Source organism: Meriones unguiculatus, chromosome 5 (assembly GCF_030254825.1).
Source record: "Meriones unguiculatus strain TT.TT164.6M chromosome 5, Bangor_MerUng_6.1, whole genome shotgun sequence".
Lineage (NCBI taxonomy): Eukaryota > Metazoa > Chordata > Mammalia > Rodentia > Muridae > Meriones > Meriones unguiculatus.
Genome location: NC_083353.1, coordinates 51,960,713 through 51,981,068, shown reverse-complemented (window position 1 = coordinate 51,981,068; position 20,356 = coordinate 51,960,713). Strand labels below are relative to the sequence as shown.

Genomic DNA, 20,356 nt, shown 5'->3' with positions numbered 1-20,356 from the left:
CCCCCACCCCTTCCTGTTCTTTGCTGGTTCAGGAATTTTGAACCCTGGCTGGATTCTAAGCAGCCAATTGCATCTGCAGAAACCTGCTGTGCAAGACCGTAGTTTACAAGAGAGAAGTAAATATAACAGATACAAAAAAGTATGCAAAGGGCAGGGCTGATGCAAGACGGGACAGTTCCTGGAGTCTGTCCTCAGCAAATGAAAAACAAAACAAAACACAGATGATAGCATTCCACATGTTAGAGAAGATTACAGACTGAATTGCTTACACTGTCAAAATGTAGTGTTGATCTCTGAGCCCCCAGAGTGATTGCATTTGTCAACAGGGCTTACGTAAAGAGGTAACAGTAAATAAGGTCATAGGGTGCAGTCACAATAGGATTGGAGTCCTGTCTGGAAGACCAGGCACCCTGACAGCTCATTCTCCCTGTGTGCATGGAGGTAAGACATAGAAAGGCAGGAAGAGGCATCACCAGGATGCCCTTGAAACTTGATTTTGGATTCCATGTTGGTCTGCCTTCTTTTGTTGTAACAAAATCAACTTATGCAAAGAAAAGGGTTTGTTTTGGCCCATAGTTTTGGAGGTTTCATAAAGGTTTAACAGCAGAGCCTTAGGGAAGTGGGTCTAGTATGCGGGGAAACCCAAGGAACTGGTGTCACAGTCTTGAAGGGAGCAGCAGACTTCAGCCCCTCCTCCCTGAGACAGAACCCCGCTCAAACCCTCTGCTTGAAGGCTGACCTAGAAAGCCCTGTGTGAGGACAGAGGGGAGGCAGAAGCAAAACAGGAGGTTCACTACCAACAGGCCAACAGCGTGAGTTCTGGGGAACTCAGAGATACCTCACCTGAACCAGCAAAGATCAGGCCACCTGAAGCCAACACTTTAGGATGGCTCAGGGCTGAGCTGTAGCTTAGTGCCAGAGTGCTTGCACAGGATAATCAGGGTCACACACACACACACACACACACACAGAGACTATCCTGTATCCTGTGGGTATCCTGGTTGACCTGGAACTTGCTATGTAAACCAGGCTGGCCTCAACCCCACAAAACTTGCCTTTGACTCCCGAGTGCGAGGATTTCAGCTCCGCCACACCACACCTGTCATAGCCTTTCAAACATGACATTTAAAATATCAATTTCACATGCAAAACGGAAAGAAAGCTCTAAAAAAAATTGTTTTCTGATTAATTTGAAGATGCTTCAAGTCCACCCAGGGTGGCTCCTTCCCACTCCTCTCCTGATACCCAAGGGTGAGCTAAGGACCCCCACCCCCACCAGTCTTGTCCATCTAGAACACAATGCCATCCCTGGCTTTTGTTATACATGGGTAAGTCCATCTTCACTCTGTCCTGTCAGGTCAATTGGTCTGCCAAAGATTGCCGCAGACAGCTGAGACCAGCCCCATAAGAGGCCCTGACTGGCCAAGTCTGAAGCAGTTCCCCACACCCTACCCCCCACCTCAGACCTCCCTGGAGGCTGTGTATGTGGCCACATGCTACCAGGAAGACAAGGCTGTCATTGGAAACCCACTAGTAATTTGCAAAACCATAAGGTACTAGCCCTTGGATTTTATGGCACCCACTGACACCATGGTGGCACCCATCACCATGTGAGGCTGGAGTGGGCAGAGCCGGCATTGCAGTTGCTGTTTTCAGGCAGGAAATTGAAGCGTGCCCACCAGAGGGTGTCGGGAAGTGTCAGATTTTAAAGGTTAGGTATGCTCCTGACTTGTTAGCAAGCCTCTCCCTACAGGACCTGGGCTAACCCCAAGCTGAGAACTTCCAGGGACAACCACTTACCGTACTTCGCAGTGCGGACTCTGCTGTGGCCTCAGCACTGTCTAGAGGAGGAAGGTGGGACTCAAGAGTGGCTGTTCGGCTTGTGGGGTCACAGTAGGGACAGCTCGCACATAAGTACTGCTGCTGTCTTGCTGCAATCCTCAGAGACAGCACCCGGGCAGCTAAAATCCCCTCCCCTCAGGACTGACCTGAGGCCATGAGGAAACTGACCTGACGCTAAAGATAGGTTTAGCTGACTGCACATGAGGAGGAACTGGCAAGGGGAGGGTATCCCAGGGCAGCTGAGAGAGCCAGAGCATAGGGTCTCCTCACAGGGCCCAGATCTTTCTCCTCAGGACCTTGCAAAGAGCTTGAATTACCTTATGTTTGGAGGGCAGCAGAATATGAAAAAGAAGAAATGCCAGAACAGAATGACAAGCCCTGTGGCATGTTTTAAATACTCCATGGAGTACATCCTTCATACATGACAATGTGCTAGAATAGTGTCTGCAGATTATTATTATTTTTTTAATATTTATTTCTCTATTTTACATATGAGTGCTCTATTTGCGTATACATCTGCATGACAGAAGAGAGCACCAGATCTTATTATAGATGGTTGTGAGCCACCATGTGGTTGCTGGGAATTGAACTCAGGACCTCTGGAAGAGCAGACAGTGCTCTTAACCTCTGAGCCATCTCTCCAGCCCGTGTCTGCAGATTATTAACGTGCATTCAAACACATGTGCTGAAGATAGAACCCAGAGCCTCACACACCTAGATGACTGCTCTCCCACTGAGCTAACCCCAACCCAGAAAGACCTTTAGATGGCTGTGGGGCATGCGCAAACAGTTCAGATTCGGGGATGTTTCTTTCCATCCCAGCTGAATGTGAACTCTGGGGTCACAGATTCAGCTCACCTTTGCTGAGAATGAAAAGCCTGCGGTTGGAAGTAGAAAGACCCTGAGATTTGCAAGATGAAGTTCTGGGAAAGGAAGGAGGTAACAGTTGGAAATGATGGGTGGTGTTTAATGTCACTAAACTACACACTTTCAAATGGACACAGTGGTATGTCCTTATCCCACTTAAAAATGGGCAATGGAAGTAAAGCACATCTTTCCCTTCTGTGGGCATCAGGAAGCAAGGTTGGACATGCCCAGAGCCCTTCAGAGAGGGGGAGGGGGACTGATGGAAAAGCAGGAAAGAAATAATCGAGAAGCACCCCACCCCCACCCCACCACACACACAATAGGACCCAGAACAAGCCTCAAAGAGGGAGCCTCACATCTTAGACCTGACAGAACACTTCTGAGGGGCTGCAGCCAGAGCCCTAGGGTGCAGCCCATTTCATCCCCTGCACAGGAGTGAAAAATCCATGACAGAGGGCATGATCTAGATCTCCCATTAGGAACTGGTGTCTCATAGCTGTGGCCTGAAAGTGAAGGCTCTGGGCCCATTCCCAGAGACTCAGGACCTGGGTTTCTGAGCACTGCGTGGGCTTCAAGGGTCTTATGGTTTGGGAAAGGAAAAGAAGCTCACAGCAGCCACAGCTCCCCAAGCAAGCTGGCTTCTGTGCTTCTGTGGGGAGCTGCTGTTCCTTCACTAGACCGTAGCATGCACAATACAAATGTGTGGAGAGGGAGGATTTAGCAGCCTGGATGGCATGCAGCACTCACCCAGCTACAGTGGTTGCCATTGCTACCAGTGTGCACACAGGCGGTTCATACAGTCTACTGTCCTATGTCACACCTGATCTGAGAACTATGCTGTCAGGCACTGTCACTGTGCGTGTCACAGTAGTGCATACCCATGTAATCTAGAATGTCAAGGTCACTCATTGGACATGATCTGCTGGCGACATCACTCCATGCACCTGATAGATGAGCCAACTAACACACCCACAGAGATGCACACAGATACACACGAACACACAGACTGCAAAAGCTGGAAAGATGGCTTTAGAGCGTGTTGCTTTTGCAGATGGCCTGAGTTTGTTCCCAGCGCCCATGTCTGTCAGTCTACAACTGCCTGTGACTTCAGTTTCAGGGGAGCTGATACCCTCTTCTGGAACCTGCATGCATGTGCACCTACACACAAACACACAGACAAAAAAAAAAAAAAACGAATAATAAATCTTTAAAAACGTGTATACTGGTGCTGAGTGGACACAAGGCCAGTGACAGTGCGACTGTGACCACTGCAGTTTCATACTCCAGTAGTGGTGTTTACACAGCCCCATCACAAATACAGGAGTGACAGGTTTACATCACATCACTTATGACGTCATAGGTGACAGGACTTCTCAGATCCTCTGCCATTTTCCGGGACCAATATTAGATATGTGGCTTCTCGTTGACCAAAATGTCATTCTGAGCCATGTTGGGTGCTTGGGAGAAGGGCAGGGGTGCGGAGAAAGGCCAGGATAGCACATAGGCCTGAAATCTTTGCCACACAAGTGCAGGCTGATCCAGGTCACTCCCTCCCAGGCCAGGGGAGTTGAGAAAGGACAGAGAGGCCTTTAAAGACTTGTGGATCCAGAGAGGCAGAGCCGGAGAGAAGTGGTAATGGTTGGCGTGCCAAGAAGAGAATGAGCATGTTTGGCAAACCAAAGCAACAGCAACTCTGCTGGGTTGTGTATGGGACCTCCAGGATGTGTGTATGGGGAGAGAGGGCCTCGGTCACCCCCAGGTGAGCATGCACGAGGCAGAAGCCTTGCAAGGGGCCGTGCTCTTGGCTGAGTCGGGTGGTGCAAGATGACAAGAAATACAGACGGCAGAAAATGGGAGTGCTGCCCAGGGAAATGCCAGGCAGGGTGGAGGCCCTGCTGCAGGCTCCAGGCTGCCATCATGACAGCTCAACTCCACTGAGTGCAGAGGACCTGGGTCCCTGAAGAGGAGACCGGGCTGTGTTATGGCCTGGGGCTCACCCCTCAACTCCCATTTCCTATTTCTGGAAATTTACCCTTCTCCACCTATCTTGCACCCATCTCAGCTCCTGCCTTTGGAACACATGCATTTCCTCCTGTGTTCCCACTAAGGGGTCTCATTCACTGGATGTCAAGTGGTGATACATGCCCAGGACTCAGGGTGACTTCTGGGGCCATCCTGGGGCACCCATAAGACAGAGTGGTGACACAAAACGCAGGTGGCCCCTGCTCACAATTTTTATTCATCTCAGACATGACTGCTCACTCCGCTTGGAGTGATTGTTTGGGGGTTGTCTTGTCGGCAGCAGGGGTCCAGGCTGATAGCTCCAGCAGCTGAGGGGAGCAGTGCTAAGTGTTAAGCCACCAGGTGGGGCCAGGGCTTCCTGATGGGAGGCCAACAGCATACAGCAGAAGTACCACTGAGATCTGGCTTCAGTACTCAAAAGTCACCGTCTTGACCCGAAGGTACTCATTCAGGGCCTCCTCTCCTGCAAGACAGAACGTGCGCTGGGACACCTGTGGCTGTACAGGGTTCATCTCTGGGGACACACCTATGGAACACACCTGTGGGCAGCCAGGCTCTCTCCACAGATGAGAAACTGAGATTTTCCTAGGGGAAATCACATGCCCAGCAAGCTCCAGGGCAGGCAGGGGAATGATCTCGAGCAGCCATTCTAGAACCTTCTCTAGTCCCAACGGCATTGGTGGTAGAGGAAGTGGGATGGGTGCCCTACTGGCTACGGGCAGCCAGGAAGCTGCCTTCCTGTGTGCCTATGACTGGACGGTACTCCACGTATCCTTTCCACTGTTGCCTGCTGTCTCAGCAATATCAGCCCTGAGAGTAGCCCTCCCAGCAAGGACTGATCAGCTACCAGCTATCTCGTTTAACGTGACCCCCCAGCAGGAGGGGCAGGACCTGATACTTGGTAGCCTTGGACAGGTGTTTGCTGAGTGAATACATGAAAGCAGCCCCACAGACAGCGTTTGGTTACCCAGGTCTTTGCCAAATCCAGACTGTTTGAATCCTCCAAAAGGTGCAGCCACGTCAGTCTTGTTGTACGTGTTGACGAACACTGTGCCTGCCTGGAGTTTGTCGCTGACATACAGGGCCTTGTTGATATCCCGGGTGAAGACACCAGAGGCCAGGCCAAACTCTGTGGCATTGGCACGAGACAGCACGGTATCCACATCCCTGTGGAGGAAATCCAAGAGCTCCCTGAGGGGCGATCAGAGCACCCACTTCTGGGCTTGGGACAAGGCAAGATCAGAATCTACCTCCCTAAAGTTCCTAGATCTCTCGCTACCCACCTGTGAGACCCTGCAGGGAAAAACCTGAGGCCAGAGAAAGACTGGAGAAGGGGACGATATAGAAGAGAGCAGAGGTCAGAAGGGGCAGGGGTGTAGGGTATTCACAGAGCAGATCTGGGAATGGGACCTCATGATCCAGGCAGGAATGGAGTCCAGAAAGGTGGCTTGGGGCAGAGGTGGGCTGAGCATTCAGTGGACATCAGACCTAAGAGCTAAGGTTGTGCCTGCTTGGCAAAGACTGTGAGGTCTAATACAGTCATCATAAGCTGGTGGTTGTAGTCGGACAGTGACCACTGGTTGGAAAAGATGAAGGAGAAGATGTCCTTTTGCCTTCAAAATAAGTCAGAAAAGTGGCATAGCCAGGCAAATGTATTCAAAGATCTGTAGCCCCCTTCAATGTGAGTGGACCCTTCCTCTCTTTAGCCCGATGGCCTGGATAACTGCTGGGCCAAAGGGTGTGCTCTGAAGCTAGCTCCTGAGAATTCTTGCAACCTCCAGCTGGCTTCTATGGGACCCAGGCTCCTGGCCTGTGACCTGAGGCTGCCTCGGGGAGAGAGCCTGATCCCAGGTGAGCTCAGCTACTTCCTTTGTATCAGGCAAGTCCAGATGTGGCACAGAGCAGAGCTAGGCTTACTCCATCCAACCAACCAGAAGCATGGGCTCAGTCATGAGTATGACCCAAGTTGTCCCAGGCCGCTTGGTTAGGGTAAGTTTAGTACTCAGCAGGACACCATGAGAACAGGATCTGGCAGGCTATGATACCAGAGAGATGCATAGCAGACATGGGGCAGCAGGGACATGCAAGGAAATTAATTGCCTTTTGGCCTCTGGCCCAGAGAAGGAGAAGCAAAGGGATGCTAGAGCCCCTGTGTTTCAAGAAGCAGGCAGCTCAGGCATTGTGTGTGCACAGGTTCCTCGCTGACTTAGTTTTCTCGTCATGGACTATCTCTTACAGCTCATATCAAGGCTCCAGGCACACAGAGAAAAGGCCCCGACAGGCATGGCGGATCACATACCCATCAGCAAACCGAGAGATGATCATAACAGGGCCGAAGGACTCCTCCTTAGCGATATACATGTGGTCCTCCACGTCTGTGAAGACGGTTGGCTGGAAGAAGAAGCCTGTAGGGGAGACAGGGGCCTGAGGTAGGTAGGAGGTATAGGTCCCTGACAGTCTCCTCCCTATTCTGGCTAGGGCCTGGCTCACACAGCATTCTGTTTGGCTCTGGTTCTAACAGGTTCACTATAGACCCAGGTGCTCATTCTCTGCCTTCCAGATAGAAATGTCCAAAAAGAGTCAGCCCTGATCTGCCCTGTTCTTGACTGAGTTCTAGAAATTTCTCCACCTTCTAGTTGAGAGAGAAGATGTGCTGCCCCTGTGGTCTCAGGGGTTGCACTGGCCCCATTGGGTCTCTCTCTAGTGCTCAGATCGAACCTTGCCATCCACCCCCTGCTAGGGCTTCCCAGCCTTAAGGAACCACTGCTTTGGTGACAGAAGGAAGTTTGTGTTTGGATGCCACTTGAGCTAAATGACCAATGTCCTCCTGGTGGGACACCGGGGAGCTATTTGCCAAGCTGAGGAGCAGCCAATACAGATGGTAGGAGCATCCAGAGAGACTGCAAGAGATGGTGCGTGTGGGTTAAGGGCAGGTCACAGCATTCACAAATGAGACTGTCAGGCAGTCAGGGAACTTGCCCCTGAAGTAGGAGGGCGCTGCTGAGCATCAGGACCCAAGAGCTCTCAGAGGGTGAGTAAACAAAGGGTCAGTGGCTCACGGGGACACATGGCAAGATGAGGTACAGAAGGTGGTGGTGGTCCAGGAGAGCCGCAGTATAAACAAAGTGCCAGACTTAACCAGGAGGGGATTCAAATCAAGAGGGCAGACAGAGAGGTACAATCTCTCTTCCCCTCCTTTCATCTGTTAATGAGAGCCTCCTCTCCGCACGGTTCCGTACAGGGTGTAAAAGGCAGACAGTAAAGGCAGGCAGCATGTGGAGCTGCGGTGCTATGGCTAGGCAGCACAAGGCTCCATCCTTGTGGCCTCTGCTTTCCTGGTTTGGATGGGAGATTTCAGAGAAGCAAGTGTGTCTGTGGTCAGACACTGTGCTGGTTTCAATGAGAATGACCCCCACAGGCTCATGTATTTGAGTGCTTGGTTCCTAGTTGGTGGAACTGCTTGGAAAGGCTAGGGAGGTGTGGCTTTGTTGAAGAAGGTATGTATTTGGGGCAGGCTGTAAGGTTTCAAGAGCCCACATCATTCCCAGTTAGCTCTCTCTGTCTCATAGTTGTTGTCTTAAGGTAGAGGCTGTCAGCTACTGATCCAGTGTCATAACTGCCTGCCCGCTGCCATGCTCCCCACTATGGACGGTCATGGACTCACCCTCTGAAGCTGTAAACTCCCCATAAACTCTTGTAAATTGCTCTGGTCATGGCTTCTTTGCAGCGAAAGAGAAGTAACTAACACAGGCAGTGAGATAATTGCTGAAGCCAAGTGCCTGGGACCACGCAGGTGAAAGTTTCTAGTGCTGGCTATGTCAAGAGCTCCAGGTGGATGACCTGAGCCATGTGTCTGTGAGGGTCTGCACCATCTCAAGGGTTGCTTGCGCCAGACAAAGGCTCATCCCCAGCTAAGGGCAGCTGGCCATCACTGGAGGGACACTGTGGAATGTTCACCTGATGCCTAGCTATTTCCTCTGAACTAAAATATTCCCTGCAGGGAGGAGGGAGGTTCAGAACACTCAAGTAACTGACACAAGAGACATAAGGCCCCTGCCACCTGCTCACTGAGCCATGACAGCTGCTGAGGGAGAAAACACAGGGTGGAGTCTGTAAGGTGGAGGCTCCAGGATGAAGCTTTTGGGAGTCGTTGCCCAGGCTCTGAGGTAGTTGCCGTTGAGCCATTCAGGTTCCTGTAGGTGGCCCTCACTGGCTCATTAAACTAGACGTGGATAGGTCTGTGTCTTTTGGTCCATCACTGGTGCCCTATCTGGGGTGAGTGGGCATTAGTTTGTGTCTCCCCAGAAGTCTTACAGCACCACAAAACAACTGTTCGAAATAGAAACCAAAGGAGTCGGAGGACCTTGAAATCAAGTCAAAGGGGATGGGAGCCATGGTAGAGTGATGCGAACAGCAACACCCTGCACAGCAGATTACACCAGCATTGAGGAATGTTCTGGAGTCCTCATCTTCTCCAACCCAGGCTTGGGTCCAGCGGGTGACCAAACAGCCAAGGCCCATTATATCCAAGATCCAAATTTGACCTAGAGGTCTGGATCCTGTCCACAATGGTACTTGGCCTTCAGCTGTACCCAGTTAAGGCTGGGCCAGAAACCAGAGGCCTAGTATTTGCTGCCTCAGTTTACCCAAGTGACTCAGAGAACTCTGACTGACCTGGCCTTGGGACTTGGTTCCCACCACAGACCAGCGTGGCCCCTTCTTTCACACCTCGCTGGCAATACTCCACCAGCTTCTTCAGGTGAGCCTCATGATTCTGGGGGCCGTGGTTGGTGTCTCTGTCCAGGGGGTTGCCGATTTTCATCTTCCCCACCTCCTCCACCTGCAGAGAGTCCTCGAGTCAGGTCCTGCTCATGACTACCACAGCGTCCTGTGATGGTCAACACTGGGACATCTTTACAGTTTTGTATTGATCATAGGTCCCTGAAGAGTGTGAAGACCATTTCCCAGCTAACGGGGCTTTTCCAGCCTCACTCCAAACCTACCTACTATCGTACTCTCAGGGACAGATATTGAACAGAGAGAAGGGTTCCAAGGCTCAAGTCTGCTTATCTCTGCTTTCATTTTCCTTAGCTTCAACAAATGCCCTGGGAACGGCCTCCTCCAGGAAGCCTTCCTTCGTCCTCAGCCAGTTCAAGCGAGTCTAGGCTTTGTAGTTTAGAGATGTTTACTGCGGTTTCACCAGGGTGTGATAGTGGGGGGTGATCTAATGACTCTGGAGCTTGGGGTGGTAGGGAGACAGAAAATGAGTCAGGGGCTAAAGAAATGGTTCATGGGTTAAAAGCAGAGGAGTAGGGTTTGGTACCCAGACACACACAGGCCCACAGCCATCGGCAACTCCAGTTCCAGGAAATTCATTCCCCCTTCTGATGTCTGTGGATACGAATCATGCAGTGTATGTACACACATGTGGGAGAGACAAGCACATGAAATACTACTCTGTTTTTAAAAAGTGAGTCAGGACGTAAGCTAAATAAAGGTAAACAGAATCAGTGTCCAACAAGACAGATCTGTTTGCCTCTGGGAGAGCGGCTGCAGGCTCTTTCTTGTGTGGCCTGGCTCCCAGGCTCCTGTCCTGGAGTCTTAAGCTCAGGCAAAGCTGTTTCCACCCACATTCTCAGGGCTCACTCTGGTCAGGATGGGCTGTGAGCCTGGTGCACTCAGCTACCAGGTACTGTATGCTATATGTTACACAGCAAAGCCGCCCCGTCTTTTCCGGTCCTTGTCACCTTTCGACTCTGGTTTGGCACTGGTGTCCTCCCAAGGCCCATATGTTGAAGGCTTGGTTGCCAGGCTGGGGGAGGGTGCTATTGGGATGTGGTGGGACCTTGAGATAGGACATACTAGGGAGGAGTAAGGTCACTAGAGTTGTTCCCTTGAAGGACATATCAGGACCCAGCACTTCCCTCTCTTTTTCCCAGAGCCATGAAGTGAGTGCTTTGCTCTGCTGTGCGCTCACTCCCATGATAACTCTGCCTTACCACAGGCCCAGTGCAAGGGGGCCAAGTGACCTCGCACTCCGAAACCATGAGCAAGGACAAACCTTTCTTCCATATGAATCCTTTCCCTCAGGTCTTCTATTACACAGACCTTCCCACAGGAAGTGCTCCTAAATGGCAGTGTCACCCCATCCTTTTAAGGTTCCCAGCCACAGGGTAGGTAAAGTGGCAGACTCCCCACCTCTCAGCATCCCCCGTACACTCCTGTTGGGTTCCTGCCTGATCTCCGGGATGTAGGATGGGCTTACAGTTGTCACAAGGGCAGCTCCATTCTCAGATGCCGTCACCTAGACACCGTTGTCTAGACTAAAGACGGGTGGGGGTGGGGCTCTGGCTGGGCTGACCTGTCTCACCCATAACTTCATACCAACAGTTGGAATTTTTCTCTCTCTGGCTTTAGAAAAATGTCATTCTCACATGATGAAGCTGGTCACAAGCCAATCCACAGAGAAACCCAGAAGTCAGGCATTAGAAACATGCCTTGCTGGGGCCAGTGCTCAGTGACACAGCAGTAATCTCAGAAGCTAAGACCCTGAGCTTCACACTAGCACCACAAACAGACAAACAAACAAACAAAACAGCCCTAGGGGGCCAAGAAGACCCTTTTGTTCCCAAAGCCATCCTGAGTTGGCCCTTTGGGAATTTGTTATGTATCCTAGTAACTTTCCCCAGGTCCCCCAGAGGCTCTGACCGGCTACTGCTGACAGTCTTGTGAGCTGGCAGAAGCCTCCCCCAACCCCTTACTCCACGGCCAGCTTTGGGCAACCACTGCCCAATACTGTGGCCTGGGCACAAAGCCTGGCCTCTTGACTCTGGGTACCAGCACAGGGTGCTTCCTTCTCCAGAGATGCTGTCCTGAGGCCATGTCCTCACTGTCCTCTTCTTTGTCCTGCCTTCTTCTGTTCACTCCTATGGTCTTACCTAATGAGTTAACCCTGTGAATCCTGTATACCTGATCCTTACCCTTGGCTCTATTTCTGGAGAATGCTCCTTTTTGGTGGTGTTAAGGATGGAATACCAAACATTGAGCAAGCATTAGTCCACTGAGATACCCTAAACCCACAGGCCCTTTTGGTTATGTCAGTTTGAGCTGAAGTCTTAGAGGGTTCCCCAAGGACTGTCTGAACAGGCAGGTTGTACCCAAGGAGAGGTGCCCAGCCACTCCTCACTCAGCACCACCTCTCCTGCAGCCCGCCCCTCCAGCTCAGACTCCAGCCTCGAACTTACCACTTTCTGCACAAACTGGTCATGGATGGAGTCCTCCACAAAGAGCCTGCCTGCTGCAATGCAGTTCTCCCCTTTGTTGAAGAAAACGGAGCTCATGCCCTTCAGAGAAGGTCAGAAATGCCAGGTCACAGATCTCCACAGTGCTTCTGCCCTAGTGCCCACCAGGACTGTTTGTTAATCCTCCTCAGGGGAGAGGGGGTGTGCCTGCATCCTGCCTTCCTCCCATGGGTCAGGTTTGACCAGCACAGGACACATAAGTCCTGTGCGATCCTTAGCCTGTGGAGGCAAGAGGTGGCAGTGGGAAATGAGGACACGCAGTCAGAGGAAGCCATGCTCTAGAGACCTCACTCCCATTGCCACACAACAAACAGTAGAGAACAATATGGGGTGAGTTTGAGCCTGCCTGGACCCCCCGCCCCAGCCCATAGGTCGGTTCACTGGGTGGCCCAAAAGGTACCAGGCTGCATGTGATCACAGAGCCGAGAGCAGGGCTCAGCTTTTACTCCAGGGAAGTACAGGAAACCTGAAGGTTACACTAGCAGCTGAGACGCCGGCTGCAGGAGGCCAGGGAGGGGTGCAGAGTCCAGGCCAGCTCTCCTGGCCTGCATGATACAGCCCAACAGCTGGCATAGGCCTCCTGCAGTGTGCAAGGCTCAGCAGCAGCAGCAGCAGCTTGCGTTGAGCCAAGAGCCTGGGCTGTTAGGCTCAGGGGGGACATGAACAAGGTCCTGGCCTCCCTCAGCTTCCCATTGAGCGAGGCTGGACTCCCTCTCAGGACTATGCTGGGTGGCATGGCCTCCTCCAAGGCAGAATGAGGCTTAGGCGGGCTGCTTAGATAGGTGGATACCTGGAGGAATGGCCCTGACTGATGTGTTTTCATAGGAGTGGAAAGGAGACCAAGGTATGAGTGATGAAACCAACGTTAAAACCACTCCCATGGCGTGTACCACAGGCAGCCCTCAGTGAGGCCAATCTAAGAGGCCACCACAGATAGGTTCTTCCTTCGCCCTGTGCAGATGGCAGTGCTGAGGTCTAGCCTGTGGCTGCTCAGTGAGTGGGTGGAGAGCTGGGCATGTGTGCAGGGTCATCAGCAGAGCTGGGGCTGTCAACAGAGTCATGCCCAAGAGATCTAGGGATATTTTGCTTTCTACACGTGCCGAGATGGCGAGCCTGCTCCTGGACAAGGGAGGGGCTACAGTTGGGATTTAATAAACCGTAATTAATAAAAAAATAAGTTAATTTTTAAAAAAAGTTGCCAATCTGAGCAGCTGGCTCAATGGTAGGATGGTTAGGACATGCCGGGAATACATTGTGGGGAGCACACGTCATCCTTGCCCCAAGGGTGCCTCTTGCTATGTTACCTATGCTTGGGGTGACATTGTGGATGGTTATACACATGATGCTAACCGTTTATTGCCGAGAGATCCCCCACGCCCATCTCTCTGCCTTTGCCTGGGTGCCTCCCTCCGCTTCCTCCCATCTTGTTCCCACCCACCCCAGCCCCAGGCCCAGCCTCACCATCTGCACAGCCTTGTTGAGGTCACAGTCAGCAAAGATGATAAGGGGCGACTTCCCACCCAGCTCCAGGGAGACTTTCTTCACGTTGCTCAGGGCACAGCTGGAAGGAACAGAATAGTGGAGTTGTCAGGTGGCCTGGAACACAGGGCCTTACAAGTGGGGATAAGGCAGGTCCAGAGTGTGACGAATTACAAAGAGCAACCAGACACACCTTCTCCCCACAACCGCTGCCACCTCCTGTCACTGGGCCCATTCCTAGTCCCCCTAACACCCAGCCCAGGCCTGGCCCTTCACACTCACTAGTGTCCTCCTCTGCTCCACTCCATACCCTTCTTAGGGTCCTTTTCTGATCCTCCCATATAAAACCCCCACCTCCACTGCATATTTATGAATGGCTCCATCTGGGGGAAGGCAGGCCTCCCTACAGCAGCATGTGCTTGTCCGGTTCCTATGACATCTCAGTGCCTAGCGCACAGCTGGTACCCCAGAAATGCACATCGAGTATGACCTCAAGGGAATCATCCCTCAGCTGGGGTAGCTGTGGCCAGACAGCTATGTTGGCCAGAGAGGGACATCTCATGTTTTTAATGGCCAAGCAGAAAGATGCTGGGAATCACAGATGTGTCCATGGGCAAGAATCATACTTGAGTGATGCCACCCTCAAGAAGATGCCAAGCCAGCTCAGTGTCCAAGTGGGTTCCATAGTAATGGGGACAGGAACTGTCTCTGACATGAACTGATTGTCCTGCTCTTTGATCACCTCCCCCTGAGGGGTTGCAGCTTTACCAGGCCATAGAGGAAGATAATGCAGCCATTCCTGATGAGACCTGATAGACTAGGATCAGATGGAAGGGGAGGAGGACCTCCCCTATCAGTGGACTGGGGGAGGGGCATGGGTGGGGAAGATGGAGGAAGGGTGGAATGAGGGGGACGAGGGAGGGGCTACAGTTGGGATTAAATAAACTATAATTAATAAAAAAATAAATTAATTTAAAAAAAAAGTTGCCAAGCATGGCCTGTGAGAAGAAGTCTCCTTGTTCAGGACACCCAAGCGGAAGGCTCCCTTGCTCCACCACTGCCCACAGGTGACTCAGAGCCTTGTGGGTATCAACGCTCTCAGGCGCTGAGGCTTCTTATGGACAACAGTGTGTACACACAGAGGCTGTTCTTATCCTCTTGCACCCACAGCTCTCTCCATGACGTCCAGGCCTAACACAGGGTAAGCATGGTGTGAACACTTGTATTGGCTAGGTATGTGTAAAGCAGGACACATTCAGCACAGGCAAAATTGACTTAGATACAGAAAGCCAATTAGAATAGGTCCCATTTAATCTAATGGATCAGGAAAACATTGCCAGGTCAGCTTGTAATCAATATCAAAGTTGTGAATGAGTATATTTTAAAAGTGTGTGTGTTGAGGTTTTAAAAGTGGTGTCTAGGGCTGGAGAGATGGCTCAGAGGTTAAGAGCACTTGGCTGCTCTTCCAAAGGTCCTGAGTTCAATTCCTAGCACCCACATGGTGGCTCACAACTATCTATAAAGATATCTGGTGCTCTCTTCTGGCTTACAGGCATAATGCAGGCAGAACATTGTATACACAATAAACAATAAAACTTAAAAAAAATTGGTGTCTAGTTCATACTCATGGCAATCTCATCAGATCCACTGACTTCTGGCACTGCTGTGCTTTGGAGGTGGCATGGTACCAGGATCCTGCTGGCTCGTATGGCCTCCGCTGATCAGACCCACGGGCCTCTCAAGGGCTTGTGGAAATTTAGCATCTGTATCAACACGGCTGCTGGAGGTGGTTAGGCCCACCAAAACCCAAGAAGCAGGACCCAGCTTATGGGATACATCATTTATTCGCAGACACGTTGGCTGGGGTGACCTGTCCTCCCTGTGCCCCACCTACCTTTTCATGATATGTTTTCCCACTTCTGTGGAGCCTGTAAACCCTATTTTCCTCACGTCGGGGTGGTCTAAGATTCTCTGGCCAACCGGCGAGCCTGTGGTAGGAGAGGTGAGGAAGTCAAGGAGGCTTCGGGGTCTGAGCAAGGCAGTCACCTGTCCTTCACATGTTCACCAGAGCTTACCACACCATGCTCTCTACATGGTAGCCCACGTGTGGAGGGGAGGGGGAGCTTGCCCTCCTAGGGGCTGAAATAACGTCCCTCCAAATTATAATGCTAAAGTGCTTAAACCCTGCTTCTGAACATGAGTGTACCTAGAGGCAGGGTCTGCTAAGGAGTCATAGGATGGATCCTACCCTACGTGACCGGTGTCCCTATGAGAAAAGGACATCAGGACATAGATCTACAAGAGAGGTGACCACGCGAGGGCACAGAGGCAGTGGCATCTTCAAGTCAGGGACAGAGGCGTCAGAGGATGCCACCCTGCAACCCCCCAGGGCTGTAACCACAGCTCTCTGATGAGCAAACCCCCAGTCTCAGCACTTCATCATGGCAGCACTTGGCATGAAATGTGGAAATCAGGGGTGACTAAAGCTCACCTAAACTCAGTGGTTTTCAAATGGCAGAGTAGACACTGCGGTGGTCCATGAAGGAGCATCCCAGACTTGAGAGCCCCACCCTTGGGACGCTGCTAGCCTCGCGTCTTGCCCTGGCTGCCTGCGCTGCTGGGCTCCAGCCCTCCCCACACTACCCGTCCCTCCTTCAGACCTCTCAGGCCGGCAAATGCCAAGTCCTTAGTGTCCGTCTGTGGCCTGGCTCAGCGAGATGCAACGTGGGCTGCCCTACAGCTGCCTTTTCTCAGGCTCAGTAGAAACCCCTCCCCAGAGCCCCCAGGCTCTTTCTTGGCTTGGTTTCTGTATTCATGGTTTGTTCTTATCCCTGACCGCTCCTTCCCATCTTCATGGCTTATGCAACCTTCAGACACCCGGGGCTAGCTTGGTCCTCGGTTCAGACATCTTAGTTTACAGGGCTTCCTCAGCTGATCATGGCCAGACCTCCAAAGGCCATTAGGTATGTCATCTCCTAAATCTGCACCTCCAGCCAGGCTCCCTGGAACCTAGAGCCATCTATCCTGCTCAGCTTGCTCAGCCTCATGCTCAGGTGGTGTAGAGCCTCTCCAATCCAACACCTCTGAAGAGGTGCTTTTAGTCTTTCTTCACCAGCCCTGGTCCCTGCTTGCAATCCCAGGGCCATACTCTGGAAAAATGGACACTTCATGCAGCCAGCTTATTTGGGAGGAAAACCCGGGAGCTGCTGACCTCGATGCTAATTCCATTTGACACAACTGTTAAATCACTGCTTAGGGAAGAAGATGTTTGTAAAGATGGATGTGACAAAGGACTCATATCTGAAATATGCAAAAGCATTTAAAAAAAACACTACAGTAAGAAAACAAATGGCCCACTAAAACCCAGGAAAAGATACACAGAGATGCCTTCCTGGGCATACAGCAAGCAAGCAAGCATGAGAAACAAGGCCTTGCTATGTAGCCCAGGCTCTCAAACTTACAGCAACCCTCCTGGCTCAGCCTGCCAAACAACAAGACTATAGTTTGTGGCGCTCCACCTGCCGACAGCATGCATCGTAAGGGAAATGCCCTGTTTCGTGGCTTTGCTGCAGTCACCCTGACACAATGATACATGGCTGGGTACGTTGATGGTAACGTGGGCAATGAGAAGCTTTAGGAACAACAATCCTTAAAACTCTGGAATTGCCCTGCGTCTCTAGGGTCAAAGAGAAAGGTGAACTTATCTCAGACCTAAGAATAATAAAACTAGAACACAGTAAAGCCTGAGAGATAGCTCGTGGATAAGGGTGCCTGAGGCAAGCCTGAATGCCTGAGCGTAAAGCTGGGAACTCATGTGGTAGAGGGGAGAAAGGACTCCTTTCAGTTGCTCTCTGACTTCTGCATGCAGCATTTCACTAGCTGGGTTGGCCACTTGGCGAATATGGCTGAGGGGTTGGGGATCTCTTCTTCACCAAACCCTTTGTGAAGGAGCACTCTAGAACATCATCTAACTGCCCCCATTCCCTCACATGACAGACTCCGACCAGCAGGAAAGCTTAAAGGAAGGACAGAACACACTGACACCCCCAAAAGGAACCAGCTAGAGACACTCAACCTTAAGAATACGTAATAACAGGCTTGAGAGTCAGCAACTTAGAAGGAGCAGGAGGCTCTAGTGGGTAATAAGATAAACTGCGGGTCACATGGTACCCAAGAGGAAGAGGGAGAGGCCCTTCAAACATCAAAGACTGGCACTAAAAAACTACCCCTTCACAGGCTGGAAATGTGGCTCAGCAGTCAAGAGCACTGGCTGCTTTTTCAGAGGACCTGGGTTGATTCCCAGCACTGATCTGGATAAAAGCTGCTGACCTCCGTGGCCACCTACACTCATGCACATCTATCCCTCCACACGTAATCTAAAACAGTAAACCAAATCTTTAAAAATTGCTTCTTCAAATGGCTTGAAGTTGTAGAATGCCATGGGATACTGTAAAAAAAAAAATGAAGAGCAGAGGCTAGAGAGATGGCCAGCGGTTAAAAGAACTAGATGACCAAGGTTTGATTGCCAGCCACCTGGTGGCTCACAACTATCTAAAACTCCAGTTCCAGGGGATGTGATGCCATCTTCTGGCCTCCTTGGGTACCAGGCACGCACACAGTATACCAACATACATGCAGAAAAAAACCCATAAACATTAATATATATTATATATGAGTATTTAACCTGCAATCAATGGGCTAAGTAGCTAAGTGACACTGAAAAGGCATATGGCTTAACAGCAGACAAAGAAATTCAGTCAAATGAACCCTGATAAGATTGCTGTCTTGCCAGGCTCCAGCTCAACCCTCTAAGAAATGATATTTAGGCTACAAGCTTTGGCGAAAGAGATTTCACTGGCAGTGTGTAATAAAGTCACTACACAAGCAAGCAAAGGAAAACAAGCTTGGAAAAGGGAGGGAAACAGTATTCAAAGTTGCTACAAAATATTGTTAAAAATGTTTACTGTTAGTATAATGTTCTTGTGGAATGTATACAATTTACCCTTGCTCATTCAAATTTCTTTACCCCAATATCTGGTTTCAATAAGGACATTGCATTGTGATGTTTATTCTAAATGTCACCTGTCTAAAGTTTGTGTAAAATGCCACCATCTGTTCTCTGTATTGTCAATAAAACAACTAGCCAATGCTGAGCAATGGAGAGAATAGGGACATCCTGGTCTGGAGGGGAGGAGAAAGAAGCAAGTGGGAGGAGTCAGGAAAGGAGAGATCAGCAGGAGAGGACTTGGAACCATGAGGAGAGATGAACTGGACCTGAGATATGACTAAAAGCAAGTATAATGTGGGAAATCTGAATGGGAAGAAACTATGCTGGCTTGGAGGTTTAGGATAGAGTAACTATTGCCCAGTATTGTTCTCTAGGTTAATTAAATAAATCCCAGTCTTTGTGTGGTGATTTGGGTATACAGCTGATTTAGGAATAACCACTGTTTAACTAAAAGATAAATCAATACTAAATATTAAAAACCTACAAGAGTTCATTTTTAGCAGCAGAAGAAGAAGCAAAAGAAAAGAAAAAGGCATAAAAAGAAACAACTGAAGTGTATCACAAAGAACTGCTGGCAGGCAACAGAGCAAAGCATACAAGGAAACCCAGCCGGGAATATTAAAACTAAGCCAAAGGGCTCAACATCAGGTAAGGGTTGACAGAAGAACCAGTGAATGCAAAACAGTATCAACAGAGATGCCACAATCTAAGGAACAGAGAGCAAAAAGCGTTCAAAAAATGGCCAGAGCCTCTGGGAAAAGCAGGGCACCGTTAGTTGTGGCAATAGATATATGTCATAGGAGTACCAAAAAGGAGAGGATAAGGAAAAAGGTGCAAAACAACTGTAATGAATATGCCCCAGAACTTTGAGAAACATCTTAACCTATACATCTAAGAAGCTGAAGTTTCTACTAAGAAATGGATACAATGAAATCTATTGTCCTGACACACAGGCTGGAACTCTGAGGAAAACAGTGAGGGAGGAATGACCTGTCAGAGACGCAGGAACCCTAATCAGACTAACTGATGATTTCTCACCAGAAACCAGAGGCCAGAGGCACTTTGGTGACACAGGGACAGCAGGTAGGACAACAGGGGAAGGCCCGAGAAAAAAAGCAGCTTCACACCCAGCCAAGCCATCTTCAAAATCTTCAAAAGATGGAGGAAAATAAGCACACTGGTGCAGAGACAACTGAGAGGTTGTGGCAAGCAGAAGAAATGCTGAAGGAAGCTCTTAGAGATAAAAGCCTGTGATCTAGAATCAGTACCCGACAGTAATCCGAATCTCTGGGGAAATGGGGGAGGGGACCAAGAACTAAGAATACGGTTACTCAAAGTGATGCACGGCTTCATCTTCCCTTTGTCCTTTAAGTAATTTTAAAAGCAGCTATATGAAGCATCTGTACAATTTCCTTACATCTAAAACAGGTTACTATGTAAGAGTCTGGACACCAAGAACAGAAGGGAGGAGCAAACTAGAGAAAGGGGATGGCAAACAGAGACTCAGGTCTAGGAGGCCAGAAAGGGGAACAGATAAGAACTGCAGAAGGCCCCTCTTCCAGCTTCATCAGCAGACATGACCTGACACAAAGTAGCGTCAGTAGCTATGCTAGGTGCCACATAATTACACCGGTGTACATTTGTATATGCACAAAAGTAACCACCCAAAAGGAGATCACAGAGCTACATAAAGTGATGGTTCTATGTTTGCCAAGAGTCAGTATAAAGCAGATTTCCACGAATTAAGAGTAAATGCTAAGTCCTAAAAAGCTTCTAAGATGAGGAGTAAAAAACAGACAATGGGCTAGAGATGGCTTGGTGGTTGAAATCAGAGCAC

At 50.2% G+C, this 20,356-nt stretch overlaps 1 protein-coding gene across 4 annotated transcripts in view; it reads right to left on the bottom strand.

Annotated features, from left to right (window-relative positions):
- Positions 1-4,927: 4,927 nt before the first annotated feature.
- Aldh1l1 (aldehyde dehydrogenase 1 family member L1) overlaps positions 4,928-20,356 on the bottom strand; it is a 48,645-nt gene continuing 33,216 nt past the window's right edge. For 3 of the 4 annotated variants that reach the window (XM_021639288.2, XM_021639287.2, XM_021639286.2), the window contains exons 17-23: positions 15,406-15,499; positions 13,494-13,593; positions 11,976-12,074; positions 9,406-9,571; positions 7,031-7,136; positions 5,699-5,898; positions 4,928-5,194 (exon numbers count right to left, since the gene is read on the bottom strand). In XM_021639288.2, coding sequence (XP_021494963.1) covers positions 5,139-5,194; positions 5,699-5,898; positions 7,031-7,136; positions 9,406-9,571; positions 11,976-12,074; positions 13,494-13,593; positions 15,406-15,499 — 821 coding nt within the window. In that variant the 3' untranslated portion in view covers positions 4,928-5,138. Of the gene's footprint in view, positions 5,195-5,698; positions 5,899-7,030; positions 7,137-9,405; positions 9,572-11,975; positions 12,075-12,101; positions 12,252-13,493; positions 13,594-15,405; positions 15,500-20,356 lie in introns of those variants that run through there. The other variant, XM_060383746.1, reaches the window with a different exon arrangement.